The 13,138-nt window shown below is 50.3% G+C and overlaps 1 protein-coding gene across 1 annotated transcript in view; it reads right to left on the bottom strand.

The window, feature by feature from the left end:
* Nucleotides 1–10,148: 10,148 nt before the first annotated feature.
* CNGB1 (cyclic nucleotide gated channel subunit beta 1) overlaps nucleotides 10,149–13,138 on the bottom strand; it is a 28,260-nt gene continuing 25,270 nt past the window's right edge. The window contains exon 32 of the mRNA XM_039382884.1: nucleotides 10,149–12,436. Coding sequence (XP_039238818.1) covers nucleotides 12,224–12,436 — 213 coding nt within the window. The 3' untranslated portion in view covers nucleotides 10,149–12,223. The remainder of the gene's footprint in view (nucleotides 12,437–13,138) is intronic.

Raw genomic sequence — 13,138 nt, 5'->3', positions numbered from 1 at the left:
TAATGGCTGGTTTGGGTGACACAAGTCACTCATAACTTGTTCATGGTAATGAACTGGCAGTACCGGATACTTCCCACAACAAAGCTGAACTTGGCATCCACAGTGATGGTGGCGGATGCCCAGAGCAATGGCTCACATCTGCCTGACCTGTGGGGCACATGTCCCACGTGGGTTTGGGGATGCAGGGGTGCCAACTCTGTGGAGCTGGGAAGGAGAAGGCTCTGCTCACCAGGAGGGTGTGCTCCCCTCAGACCAGGTGTCCTCCATCTCCTGCCTCGCCACACTCAATCACAGCCTTTCACTCACTTCTGCCTGGGTTTGGAGCAGGATTCAGCCTTGTCCTTTCATCCTGGCGTTAACCTCTTGGACGTACCCAGAGACCTCCCAGGAGACGCTGCCCTGTCCCCTGTCACGAGCCAGCTACATGGAAGGGTGTGATAGGGGTTCAGTGGAGGTGACAAGCTGCTCGAGCCACTCACCACAGGGAAAGGGGGCTGCGAAGGGTCACCTCCATGTCCCCATGCCCCTGGCACAGCGCCTCGTCCCTGAGAAGCCAATGCCATCCTGGCCTGGCATCTGCCTCCAGCTCTGCACTGCAGCTGCCATTCCCTCACAGCCAGTGAAACCCTCCCAGCCTCCTCCTCCCCCTCCCCTCATCGAAGGTTTATTGGCATTCCCAGCGTGGAGCCCTTGGCAGGGATGGATATAGGCGTGTGTGCCTATAGACACACATCCATATGTACATGCATGTACCCCTAGAGGCCCTAAGCAGTTGCTGATTTGCATAAGTATCCCATTATTTGTGCAGCTCCTTCAGCTGGTTTGGGGGTAATATTGACACATGTAAAGTTACTTTCCCCTTTCTGATAGCAACTGTAAAGCCATATCACCACTGACTTCACTTACAAGCTGTAAGGGTAAAATAAATGCCTATGTAAATGACTTTAACTGGTAAGTAATTTCCTGGCTTTTGAATGCTTCAGGTTTTTAATGCTATTGCAATTATGCAAAGCACGTAAGTTGTATCAATTACATCAAGTAAGTCTACATTAGGCAGGCACATGGGTGAATTCCCCAGTTTAGAAGAATAACTTAATGAATAAGCATGGAGCAAAATTCGAGATGCAAGGAAGGGTTCTGTGCCAACAGCCCTATTCAAACAGTCACCTGTGAGCATTACAAAACCCACTACTCCCAGCTGCAGGGCTGTTTTTTGGCGAGGACAGCGTGGCTCTGTGACAGCCCCAGCACAACAGGAACAGGATCTCCAGGGATCCAGAAGTGGGGTTACTCTGGATGCACGCTGGTGGCCAGGTACCAGCTCCCTTTCCCTGTGCAGTAATGCTATTTAGCTCCAGGATCCCAGGGGACGCCCACTTGCTGCTGGATGTGCGGGGGGGCCTGCAGGCAGTGAGGATGCATGGGAGCCTGTGGAGGCAGCAGGTAGCCTGCTCACACCCCCTTCTCTGCAGGGATTCACCTACGCTGGCTGGAATAGTCTCAGCCTGGTCCCCCAGCGATGCTCCCGTCCTCCTTTTCTTGGCTGTCATGTCTCCGTGACCTGAGCGAGCACCGGCTGACGACATCGCTGGAGGTATTTTTAGAAATGCTGCTTTGCAGGCAGGCAGAGAAAAGACAGCGAGCAGCAGGACTCACTGCCAGCAGCACCCTCCTGGCAGCACCCAGCAGGTAGTGGAAAGGCTCGATATATCAATGACCATCAGTGCTGAAACAGCTGCCCTCCATGCATGGCACCAGCGGTGCCAGCCTGCCACGGGGCATGCTGCAGGGGGACAGTGACCCTGGTGTGGGTTTGGCTCTGCTTTTAGCCCAGCCTGTGCTGTATCTGAAAAGCATCGCTGCTGTGGTGCTGTGAAGTCAGGCAGGTTAATTTGCCTTTTACTTGGGTGAGGGGAAGCTCCAGCGATCGAAACACATCACTGAGTGGGGCCCTTTGCATTGGACATTTGTTCTGCCCTGAGCAAATATTTAACCTACATGTGTAAGACAGCTAAAAAATGCCCCAAATGCCAGAAAAAAATGTGACTCCCCCTCCCCTCCCTTTGAGCAACGCAATAACCTGGTCCAGGAATGCAGGCGGGAGCACACCTGATACCTGAAGTCTATTGTATACTGGGATGTTCCCTGTAGAAAATTCCCACCAGAAGCACCAGACATCGTGAGAATGTGTCCCCAGAGCACAATTAATTATAAACCAGCTAATTATTCTAATTTTGCTCCTCCTCGAGGAGGGAGATGAGGGGATTTCTCAGCATTGCTGAGGCACAGCTTGCCAAGCCAACATGAAACACTTCCCAAAGCAGGAACAAACCCCTGCATTCCTACATTCCTACATTGCCATTTCACACAACGACAGGAGTTTTAATTAAGTCTTAGCATGCTCCTGAGAAATTTAATACTCATTTTAAAGTTCACTAGCTGAATTAATTCAACCCTGAGGCTCTGATCCTCGAGATAGGGTTGTGTGGAACTGGGTGGAGAGCAGGAGCTGGGGAGAGGTGTTGCAAGGATTTCTTCCGAAATCCAACACATTGGGATGCTGCTTTGGACGGTAGTGGGGGCTCTGCAGACCAGTCCCCCTTGACCAAGTCCTGTGAGCTGGCTAGGCTGGGTTTGGACAGCCCAGGGCAGCATGGAACCACAACCAAGGAGCCGGCAGCTCTGGCTGGGAGCTGCTGCACACCACGGCTCAGCTCTTCCCATGTCCCCCCATGCAAATCTCCTCTATATCAAGCAAATGACAAAAGCAACCTCTTTTTCAACCTGCTGTGTTCAGGTAGAGAAAACCTCTGCTGTGCAGGCAGCCAGGGCAGTGCTGTGTGAGATGGAGCAGCCACCAGGTGGGCGGCTCTTCCGCCCCTCCGAATTTCCTATCCCGGACTGTGATGCACAGCCATCTAAGCATACATCAGCCTCTATCTCCCTTTTACCTACCTTTTAGCTTTGTCATATTTTTCAGCTGGCTTCAGGTACAACTTGGGTTTGGCTTTAATGCCTGTGCCTCCCCTATGCAAAGCACTGCTGGGCTCATCCTGTGCCTCTCCGGCTGCTGGGGAGCAGGGAGCTGCTCTGTGGGAGGGCTGCAGCTCACCTCCTAAGTCATTAATGTTTCATGGCATTAGTCAACACGGGCTCCTGCTTATGAAGCACTTCTTAGAAACAAGGCTAAGAATAAGCAGGAGGTGTCCCTGCCGAGGCTAAACCCTCTCTGCTGGCTGGGGGATGCCCATGCTGGTTGGAGCAGACCCAGCAAGGGGGCAGTTGGATACCAAGTAAATGCCATCCAGGCCATTTTATCCAGCAAATAAAAATTTGGGCTCTGCTGGAAAGATGGCTGCATCCCGGGAGGAGATCCTGGAACTCCTGGTCTGGCAGGAGCCTACCAGCGGTGCCCCAGCCAGTGGTTACAGGGTGTCCTTTGGACCCTCCCCACAGGACCTTGGGTGCTTTACACAATTCTTTTTAGATAAAGAAATGTCTGAAGATAGAAGCTACAGGTGGGCAATTGAGATCTTTTCAGAATTTTACTAGTTCACCAGTGTCAGGGTGTGCAAAGACAGGCTTAGGCTTTCCTCTGCACAGGCAGAAGGGATGGGAGCCCTCTCCTTTAAGAAATAGATTTAGTGCTCAGCAAAACCATTTATTTTTAGTGCCCTCTCAAGTGTGCTTGACTTTGGAGAAGAAGCGAAGCAAAAGCAGTAATTCTGAATAATTTAGGGATAGAGTTTTAGGACTGAAGTGGCTCTGCCATGCTGGGGCAGGGGCTGGAGGAATGCTGGGCTAACTAACAACATCCAGCTGTTTTAGGCATGGGCAGAGGTAAATCAGTAAGAGCTTCTACAGGGAAGAGGGAAATGTCCCTGTGGTCATAAAGCAAATGCAGCCACGTGAAGGAAAATACTGTGATGGTGGGTAGAGCATGCAAAGGGCTCAGCTGCATCCTGACTGCAACGTGAGAGCTGCACCCGACAAAGACATGAATATGCAAATAAGGTGGGATATTCACCGGTGGAATTAAATAGCTTTCCCGCTAACTGGCTTTGACTGCTCGATAGCAACCTGTCTGCAAAGTCCTACTGCAACTCCCTCCTGGCACACCAGGTCCTCAGCTCACTCCGTGCTGCCTCTGGATTTTAAGGTGCCCTAGGAATGCTCAGCAGGCACAGTCCAGCCGCTCCACTTGTGCTGTTGTGTCTCAGCACCGGCGTGTACGGGATGCTGTACCACCACTGCTCTGCAGCTTTTGGCACCAGGAGTCCTCCAGCGGGCTGGAAACATTATCTTCCCATGGATTACTGACACAGGTGATACATAATGGATGTCCCTGTGCTTGCACTGCACGGCTCAGAGCCCCACAGCAGCGGTGGATTTCAGCAGAGGTCTTTGCCCACAGCCCAGGGATGCACCGGCTCAGCTGTGCTCAGGTGCCCGTTTACATCCAAGTCCCATTTCCCCAGCACTGAGGGGATGCTCCCACCACCTCTGTGCACTGCTGGGTGATCTCTTCCCCGCTATTATCTACACTGAGCCAGAGCATTCCAGCCCACCCCATCCTATCACAGCTTCCCACTCACCAAGGAGAAAGCCTGAGGTCTTTCTGGTTTAACTTACTGGAGCTTATTTAATTGTTATGGACCTAACTGGGACCATATTATCTTTTTCTTTTTTCTTCTAAGGTGCAATTGCGATGGTGAAGAAAACTGCACTCTATTGAGTAAGAGTCACCAAAGAGATCCATGAATCTGCCTGCCAAAATTTTACAGGAAAACCTGTTTTTTCCCGTTAACACAAAAATAGATGCACAACTACCACAGAAACTCATCCTGTTTCAAAAAAAAAGCACAAAATTTCTTGTTCCTGTGTTGGTGCTTCAAAGGTTCTGTTGCAGCAGACTACAGACCTACAAACTGCAAATAGGATGGCAGGATCTGTCCTCAAAGCAGGTTTTGCACCCAAACATAGGGTCTTCAGCTTCCTGGCTACACCAGGGGAAGTTCTGGAGAAACGCTGAATTCCAGCCTCCTGCTAAGGCTTGGGGAAAACAGAGCAGCACAGCGCTGAGCAAGGCTATTTTAGAACTGAAAAGTTTTCCATCTACACCCAATGAATATTAAACAGCCACACGCTTCAGCTCTGCTGCCTGCACCCGGCGCCGCGTGAGCAGATTTAATTTCTCTTTATGAAGAGGAGCAGACCCACACCCATATTTTCATGCATGTGCCTTAGAGGTGAAAGGGATGTGAAGGGTGAACCTGAGTCCTCTCTGCCAGGAGATCCCTTCAGCGATCACTCACAACTGGAAAAACAAGGAGACATTAAGGAAAAGCTGGCAGCACAGGCAGGAGGAATAGTCATAAGGGTTTATGCAGACTGAAAAGGAATAACTGCCAACTTGCTGGGAATTTCATGTAAACCTTCATGGGCTTTACATTTGCATATCCAAGAGAAGTGTCAGGTGAAACAAGGATGAGGTGGAGAAGGAAGTGGTACACAAGCTGGGACCAAGGCATGGCTGGGGTGCTCAGCATCCCAGGTGAGGTGGGACCAGGGCTCTCTGGGGCTCAGATATCTCTGTTCACGTATCTTCACCTTCAGCCCACCAGACAAAAAGTGCTGCTGAATTAACCCCTAGGGAAGCAACAGCAAAATAAATACAGAGCCTGTGTGCAGACATCCAGGCATGTTTTGCAAACACAACTCCAATCCAGAGGCATTTTGCTGGTTTTCATCCCCAGCCTTTGCTTTTGAAACAGACCATGCCCTGTTCACCCCCAGCCCCCACCACTGCTCTCACCTGTGGGCCCATCCAGGCCACCCCTGGTCCTGGGTGCATTTTGCAGACGCATCCTCCTCCACAGGCCAGTCTCCACACCGTGCCCACGGGTCGGCAGAAACACCCCTGGAGGCTGCGCCGCTCACCGTCCTCACCGCGGGCAGGGATGCTCTGCACAGCCTGCATCCCGCTCCTCTTGCTGCTCCCCTTGCTCCAGCCCTGCACTGACAGTCCTGCCAGCGCCCACAGTGTGTGCATGGCTCAGCACAGCCCAGGAAGGGATGCTGAGCTCCAGAGAGGGTCTGTGGGAACCTCCCCTCAAGCCTCCCTAGGACGCTGGGAGCCGGCTGGGATGGTGGGGCTGTGCTGGCAGCAGCAGCTCCCTGGGGTGGAATGCTTCACCACACTTTTCCACACCTGGTGCCGCACTCCAGGCACACTGGCACTGGAAAATCGCTGCCTTTTCTTCAAGGGCTTTGTCGCTCTGTCCCAGCCTCAGGGGTCTCTGAGTGAAGTCCCTGCAGTTCTCCTCTTCCCTTATTGAGGGCCAGTAAATGCTGTTGTAAAGATGATCCGTGATAGTGCCTGGTACCAGGAGGGTCCCAGTGCTGATGCAGAGCCAGGGTAGCAGGACCCTCCAGGGATACTCCACTCACTGCAAGCCTTCCCAGTGAGTGAAGGTAGAGGGTGGCTTCCCGTGCCCAGTGTCTCCTTCACTGCTGAATTTCTCACCCCATATAAACCACTTGTGGTTCTGTCCCACCCGTGACCAGAGACAGAGAAAGCACCGTCCCCTCCACTCCCATCTGCCAGTGCATTAAGAAAATGAGAGCTGATTAACGTCCATCCCCTCCTGAGCACCATTGGTCCCCAGCAAATTGCTGACACCACCGATTTAGGGGCAGTGGCAGACAGGTGGACTTCCCTCCCTCTGCAGGCATCCATACTTAGATGGGTTGCTCAGGTCTGAGCAATTGCTATAGTCAGAAGAAGTGCTTTAATTGCACAGAATGAGCGTGTTAATCAGATATTTTATTCTATCACCTGTCAAAAGGTTGGTTCAGGCAGTGCCTTTGCTTGCAGACCTGCTCCTCCACCGCACAGCAGGCGAGGATGCTGGGGCGGGATGGGAAGGAGCTCATGTGCCCACACCACCCCAACAACCCGCAGAGGCTGGAAGGCCCCTGTAGCACCAAAAACTCTCCTGTTTCTCAAGGCAGGCCAACTGGAAAGCCCCATTTCCCTCCCATTAATCTCCACCTGCCAGTACTTTCTAGAAGGCAGTTAAGAGCAGTGAAACTGGGGATATTTGCAAAATAAACAGCGATCAAACGCAAAGCCCTGGGTTCCTGCTCCAAGGGTGTCTGCCAAGACACACAGATCGTATCAGGCTAATTTACAAAAGGAAAACCGCCCTAATTAGTGTTCAGGAAATCACTTTAATGAGAAAAGCATTAGTGAAAAGCGAGAGTGCCAAGAGGTCAAGCTGTTCCTAAATGCCAGAAAACCAGGAAACGGGGCAGAGCCCACCCAGGAAGCAGCACAGTTTTCTCACTTTTTAAACAATATCTCAGGTTATTAGTGAGGAATTCATAAAACCCAGAGCCAAATGCCCAGTGGCAGGGCAGAGCCTGTACACAACAAGCTCTCAGCATCGCGATGCCGGGTGTGGGCAGGGCTCAGAAGTCCCTGCAGCCGTCTCCCCTCCTTTTTGGGGCAGAGTGTGGGTTTTATGGCTGGAGTTCCCCCCCTGTGAAAGGGAGACCAGAAGCCCTGTCAATGCTTCCAGTCCCGTCTCGCTGGCGGCTCTGACGGTGGCCAGTAACCATGGCAGCGGAGGGATTTTCACGTGATGTTGGTATTTCTGCAGCACAAAAGAGCCTCTTATCTAGAATGAGTAACTAGTCTGGCTGGTCTTCATTCCTTCGGTTACTGCTAAGACGGAGCTGCACGGGGCGGCTCATGTGATGCCCACCCTGGGGCCAATTCGGACCATCCACGTGATGCTCATCCTGGGGTGAATCCGGACCATCCACGAGGAGACACATGGGAGGCTCCAGAAGGCCCCGATGTTCGCGCAGGGGGCCAGGACAGCAGTCCTGCTGTGTGGATGCAGAGCCCTCCTCCCCACCTCTTCTGACAGATAGAGCTGGGAAGGGAGCAGTGGCTGTCCTGGCAAGCTCAAGTTTTCAAAGTGAGCACCTGCAAAACCGTGTGGAGCACTTTAGGGGTGTGACAGCCCAGAGCTGGCAGGGCTGTTCCCTGGCCACCCCATATCATCAATCCCCACAACCTGATTTATCTCACTTCTCCAGTTGTTTACGTTTCTTCTCAAATCCCTTCCAATTTGTCCAAGAAAGAAGTTTTGAGACTTTAACTGTTTGACTTCCAACTCTTCTCATGTATCAACTGACTTCTAAAAGCAGGAAAAGCTACATGAAATAATGTGGGTTTCTAGGCTTCTCTTCTTCAGATGAACTCACACCCAACTCACTGATATCGTGCAGGTCTCCCTAAGACATTCACCCTATGACATGAACCAAGGTGGGCGAGTTTCATCCCAAAATAAGAATGGGTAAATGAGGAAAGAATGAGAAAAGGAAAAAGGTCATCAAGCCTGAGCTCAGCCTAAGCTGAGCTGTTAATAAACACTAGCATGGGCACCTGTGGGCTTGTGAACCTCTGTGTGACCCCTTCCCAAATGGTGGTCTGGCTGTTTTTCAGGGTGTTAACTCCAGTGGGACCATTTCTGCACTTAAAAGGAGCTGCTTGCTCAGGACAGAGAAAACCAGAGTTTTGTTAGCTCCATTTAAGAGGAAGATAAAAGGGATTCGGAGGGGTTTATATGCAACCATGACTCAAAGCAGAGCTACACATGGGAAAAAAATTATATATAGGCAGAAAAAGTGGGTTACAGACTGTTCTCTGAACTAGGGCTGTGTCCTGCTGGTTAAGGTCTGCAGGCTTCAAGGTTAAAGTGCTTAATTTTATTTCAGGCTTTCTAATTGAACACCATTTAACTGGGCTTTCCATTTATCCTGAAATTTCTTTCTGGACCTGAGTCTAATCCTCAAACCTGCTTATTTGCTTTTACTTTCGTTACAACCTTATCAGTGATTAACCTGCAATTGCACTTAATCTTTTTAAAAGATTGCTCTGGCTATAAATACAGAGAAGCTACCTGCCCTGTTTCTATCCGGGGGAAACCAACTTCCTCCACCATCAGATGCCTGATTTTTTTAAAGGGAGACATTTGTCTTCTTTAGCTTCATACAGAGCGTTGAATCAGTATCAGTTCTCTGAAAGACATAACAGCACAGGTCACAGGGAATATGAATATAAAAAGTATATATATGTATTTATATTAATACTTTTATATATGTAAACAGTATATATAAAGCCTCCAGTAAAGATGCTGCTTGTGAGGCTAAACCTGTCACATTCCTACAGCTCCAACAGCAAGCTCTGCTTCCTCCTCCAGCAGTCCTCTATTCCACGTATTTCACTAAAAAGTAGCAACAGCTAAAATATCACTGCAAGAAAACCTGGTTTCTATGGCAATAAGCAGCTGCCTGGCAAGATCCCTCAAGTACTGCATTCATATTATTAGAGGATATCATATCAGATAGACCCAAGACTTGAGGACACCAAGTGGAGGGAGCAAAAGCTGATAAGAAATGCAGTAAAGGTACATGGAGCATTACCAAATCCATCAGGAACGTTCCAAGGGCAGTTGTAGGGGACACGGAGTGACAAGTGCCCACTGTGAGATACTTGCTGGAACAAATGCAAAGAAGCCCATTGCAAATACAGCAAAACTGGTAAATGAGCGGAATTACAAAATTGAGCAGAAAGCCAGCTCATGGCAACCCCCAAACCAAGAGGCACTGAAGTCTCCTCAGCCTCCCTGTCACCTCTAAATAGTCCTGCACAGCAAATAGACCTGAGCTCAACTCCCCAGCCCAGCTCATAAGCCCAGCCCTACCTTGACCTTAATTATTACCTGGAGAGTAATCCCTCCAAAGAACTAAAGCCGTAAACAGAACACAGGGAAGGATAATTTCAGATGTCCCTGTGCTTCCAGAATTACCAGTCGTGTATCCATCAACATCTCATGCTGCATGTTGAAAACTAAGATCTTCAAGCAATATTTGCCATTTAAGAAGGAGTTTTTCCCTCCTGCTGGTGATTAAAATAAAAATTACAATCATTCTGCCAGTATTATGTGACCTCTAAATAATTTATTGGAAAAATCTGTGAACTGCATGTTCAGGACTTTCTGGCTCTGTTGGTGCATCAGTGAGCAAAAAAAGTGGGAAAACAACTGGAATGTTGAAATAAATCCACAGCAAAAGAACGGTAATCTACGTGGTGTTTATTGTAGATACAGTGAATTATGAAAGCCATTACACCTCACTATTTATTTAAATGCTTTTTCTAAACTGTATCAAACCATAGCAGCAAATCAGAGCCCCAGTTTGACTTTTGCACATTTCCTGGTTTGATTATATAAATGTTTATAGAGTGAAAAGAAAATACTTTGCACTCTGCACGGAAACCTTCCACCCAGCAGGAAACCACTTGCAAATGACTGAGGACGAGAAATATTCAGGGAGGTTTGGGTGAATGCAGCCTCTCCCCTGCAATGTGAAGGGCAGTGGTGGCTTCAGACCCTCCTGCAGTACAGTGGAGTTCGTTAAATTTGTTTAAAAGAAAGCAAGCCATTGTTAATTAATGCTAACATCTATTCTGGCTTTTTCTGCCACAGAAACCCATCTATTTTGCAAGACAGGGGGGAAAAAGCAATGAAAGAAGAGGATCCCAAAGGCGATGAAGATCAGCCCCAGGCTGCTGATGGGAAGAGGGATCACCCAGGGGGTGATGCCAGAGCTGACACCCTGCATGAACAGCCCTGGCTGTCTCACAGCCAGACCTGTGGAACCTGCAGCACTGCTCACAGGATTTGCTGAACACCTGAGAAGCCCCTTGGCTGTGGAGATGGGGCTGCTCCCTGCGGCAAAACCTGCCCCAGCTTTTCCTCCAGAGGATGGAAACTGTCTCCTTCTCAATGGAGCCGGCGGTGCTGTGGGGATGTGGTGAGCAAAAACCTTGGGGAGGATCTGCAGTGCCTCGTTTGGTGCCATCCCACTTCTCACCACCTCTCAGCTCACCAGCAGCTGCTCTGGTTGGTGCTGGGCCTGAGGAAGAAGAGGACCTGGTGGTGCTGGGAGAAGATCAGACACCTTGAGCCATCAGCTGGGTGTGCTGGCTGCCAATCAGATGTTCACTTCCCTTCCAGTGCCCAGTCCCAGCACTGGGAGAGTGTCTTCACAAGTGCCCTGTCGCAGCAATGAGCAATACCAGCGTGGCTCCTGCATGGGAAATGTGGCCAAGAGCCAGTCAAGTGACTGAAGGGCTGGAAATCAGCTGCTGGAAAAGTGGATGTCACTGAGGTCCAGCAGTGACTGCAGGGGAGCACCTGCACGGTTGTGCAGAGTTGCTTGTGTGGCACAGACTCTGAGCTGACTCTGAAACACTGCCTGGGAGAGGAGAGCACTTGCTGCACTTCTCTTTCCCCTCCCAGCTGGGAACCTCAGCTTCTCCCTTCCTGCCCTCTGTTTATCTCTCCCAGCAGTGGCAGGTTGGTGCACCCATGGAAACCCAGGGCTAGAAAGGAACCCCAGGAACATCCAGGATTGTGCTTCTCCATCCCTGAAAGATGCTCATCAAATCTCTCCACAAGACCCTGCAGTGACGGAGGCCCCACCACCTTCCCAGGGTGGATTGCTGGCAGGAACTCTTCCCAGTGGCAAACTCAAGGTGGCCTTGGCACCACGCAGAGACCCTCAAGTACCTTGCAGACTGTGCACTCAGGGACAGACCTTGGCATTCTTGTGACAGTGTGATTTGCTCCACGCTCCGCTTGTGAGCATAGTCCGCATCCTTTCCGGATGAATCACTCTCCACTGCCGCTGTCAACCTTGAGCCCAACAGAGAAACCTTGTTATTTTTTTCCCCCTGATTGTTTCTGGCCAAGCAGTGACTCAGCTGTCAGAGGTGAATAACTCTTCACGCTTTATCTGAACACTCATTAACCATCCAGAGCCATAAAAAGCAATTTCTTCCAGAGCTCTCCCTCCATAAAGCTGGATTTCAAAGCAAGAGGGCTGGCCTGAGATTTAGTGGGAAATTCATAAAGATGCTCAATAAATATTGATCTGCAGAGCATGGAAGGCTTGTATGGTTCTGGGTCAAATGGTAGAGAGTTTTATCAGCAGGGAATGAGGGTCTGGACAGAAAAGAGAGGCAGATCCTACCCGCAGCACATTGCAAAGCCTACAGCCACCGCATGGAAATCATTAATAACAAAAATCTGCTACCCCAGGCATTTGCCTGACTCCTACGCCTGCCCCAGGACGTGCTGCTGTTTCATTTCTCTCCTTTTTCTTTGTCTTCTTTCTCTGAAATCTCAGCAGCGAGGATTTCCTCATCTTCTTGTGCCGTGGGAATCACACGAACGGTGACTAAATGATCAGAAGATTCTGAGGATATTTCTCCTGGGCGGGTTTGCCCTTTGTGGGAGGTGACAGGCGATCTCTGGTGCACTGGTGACTTTGGTGGGGTTGGACTGAAACTGGAACCCTGCAATAAAAACAAACAAAAAAGGTGAAATCAACCTTAGCAGATGCTTGCCCAGTACCCCCAACAGAGTGTCTACACTGTGCAAAGACAGACAGCTGTTCTATGGTTCCACCACACACATTGGGATGTCAGTTTGTTGCCAGAGTTGCCCCCTGCAAGAGGGGCAGCTGGATTATATCCTGCATGTCTTGAGAAACACATAGAGAGGAGTGCAACAGAGCCTTCTCACACCTCCTGCACTAGCTCTTGCTTTGCTCCTGAAGCATCTGGAGGGGCTGATCTGGGCTAAACGTGGCAGAAGTGGTATTGTGAGGGAGCAGCCCCAGACTGCTCCTCCTTCAGAGAGGAGCCTTGGAAACCTGTCCTAAGGATGTGCTATGGAGAGGGATGTCTTTCCAGCAGTGGGGTCCTGCTAACCCGCTAGTGGGGTTGGTTCCCAAAATGTGCACCGTTCTGTGACAGGCCTTGTTACCCTATGGAGCCCGAAGTGCCTCTGTTCACCACTGCCATGAACTGGTCATGAATTAGTGCTGAACACCACATTTGTGAAGCCTCTGTTGTGCCTCTGTGAAGGCCTGCAGAAATGCAGCTATGCCTGGCATCTCCCTGCCTGTTTACCCAGCCTCAAGGCCACCCCTCCCTATCAGCTACTCTTCCACCTCCCTCTACGTGTCCAGATGTGATAGCCTGCGTGGTTCCATG

This window comes from Pipra filicauda, unplaced genomic scaffold (genome assembly GCF_003945595.2).
Source record: "Pipra filicauda isolate LSUMZ 115617 unplaced genomic scaffold, ASM394559v2 scaffold289_size944018_pilon, whole genome shotgun sequence".
Lineage (NCBI taxonomy): Eukaryota > Metazoa > Chordata > Aves > Passeriformes > Pipridae > Pipra > Pipra filicauda.
The sequence above is the reverse complement of the archived record's forward strand: the minus strand, read 5'-3'. Positions and strand labels throughout refer to the sequence as shown.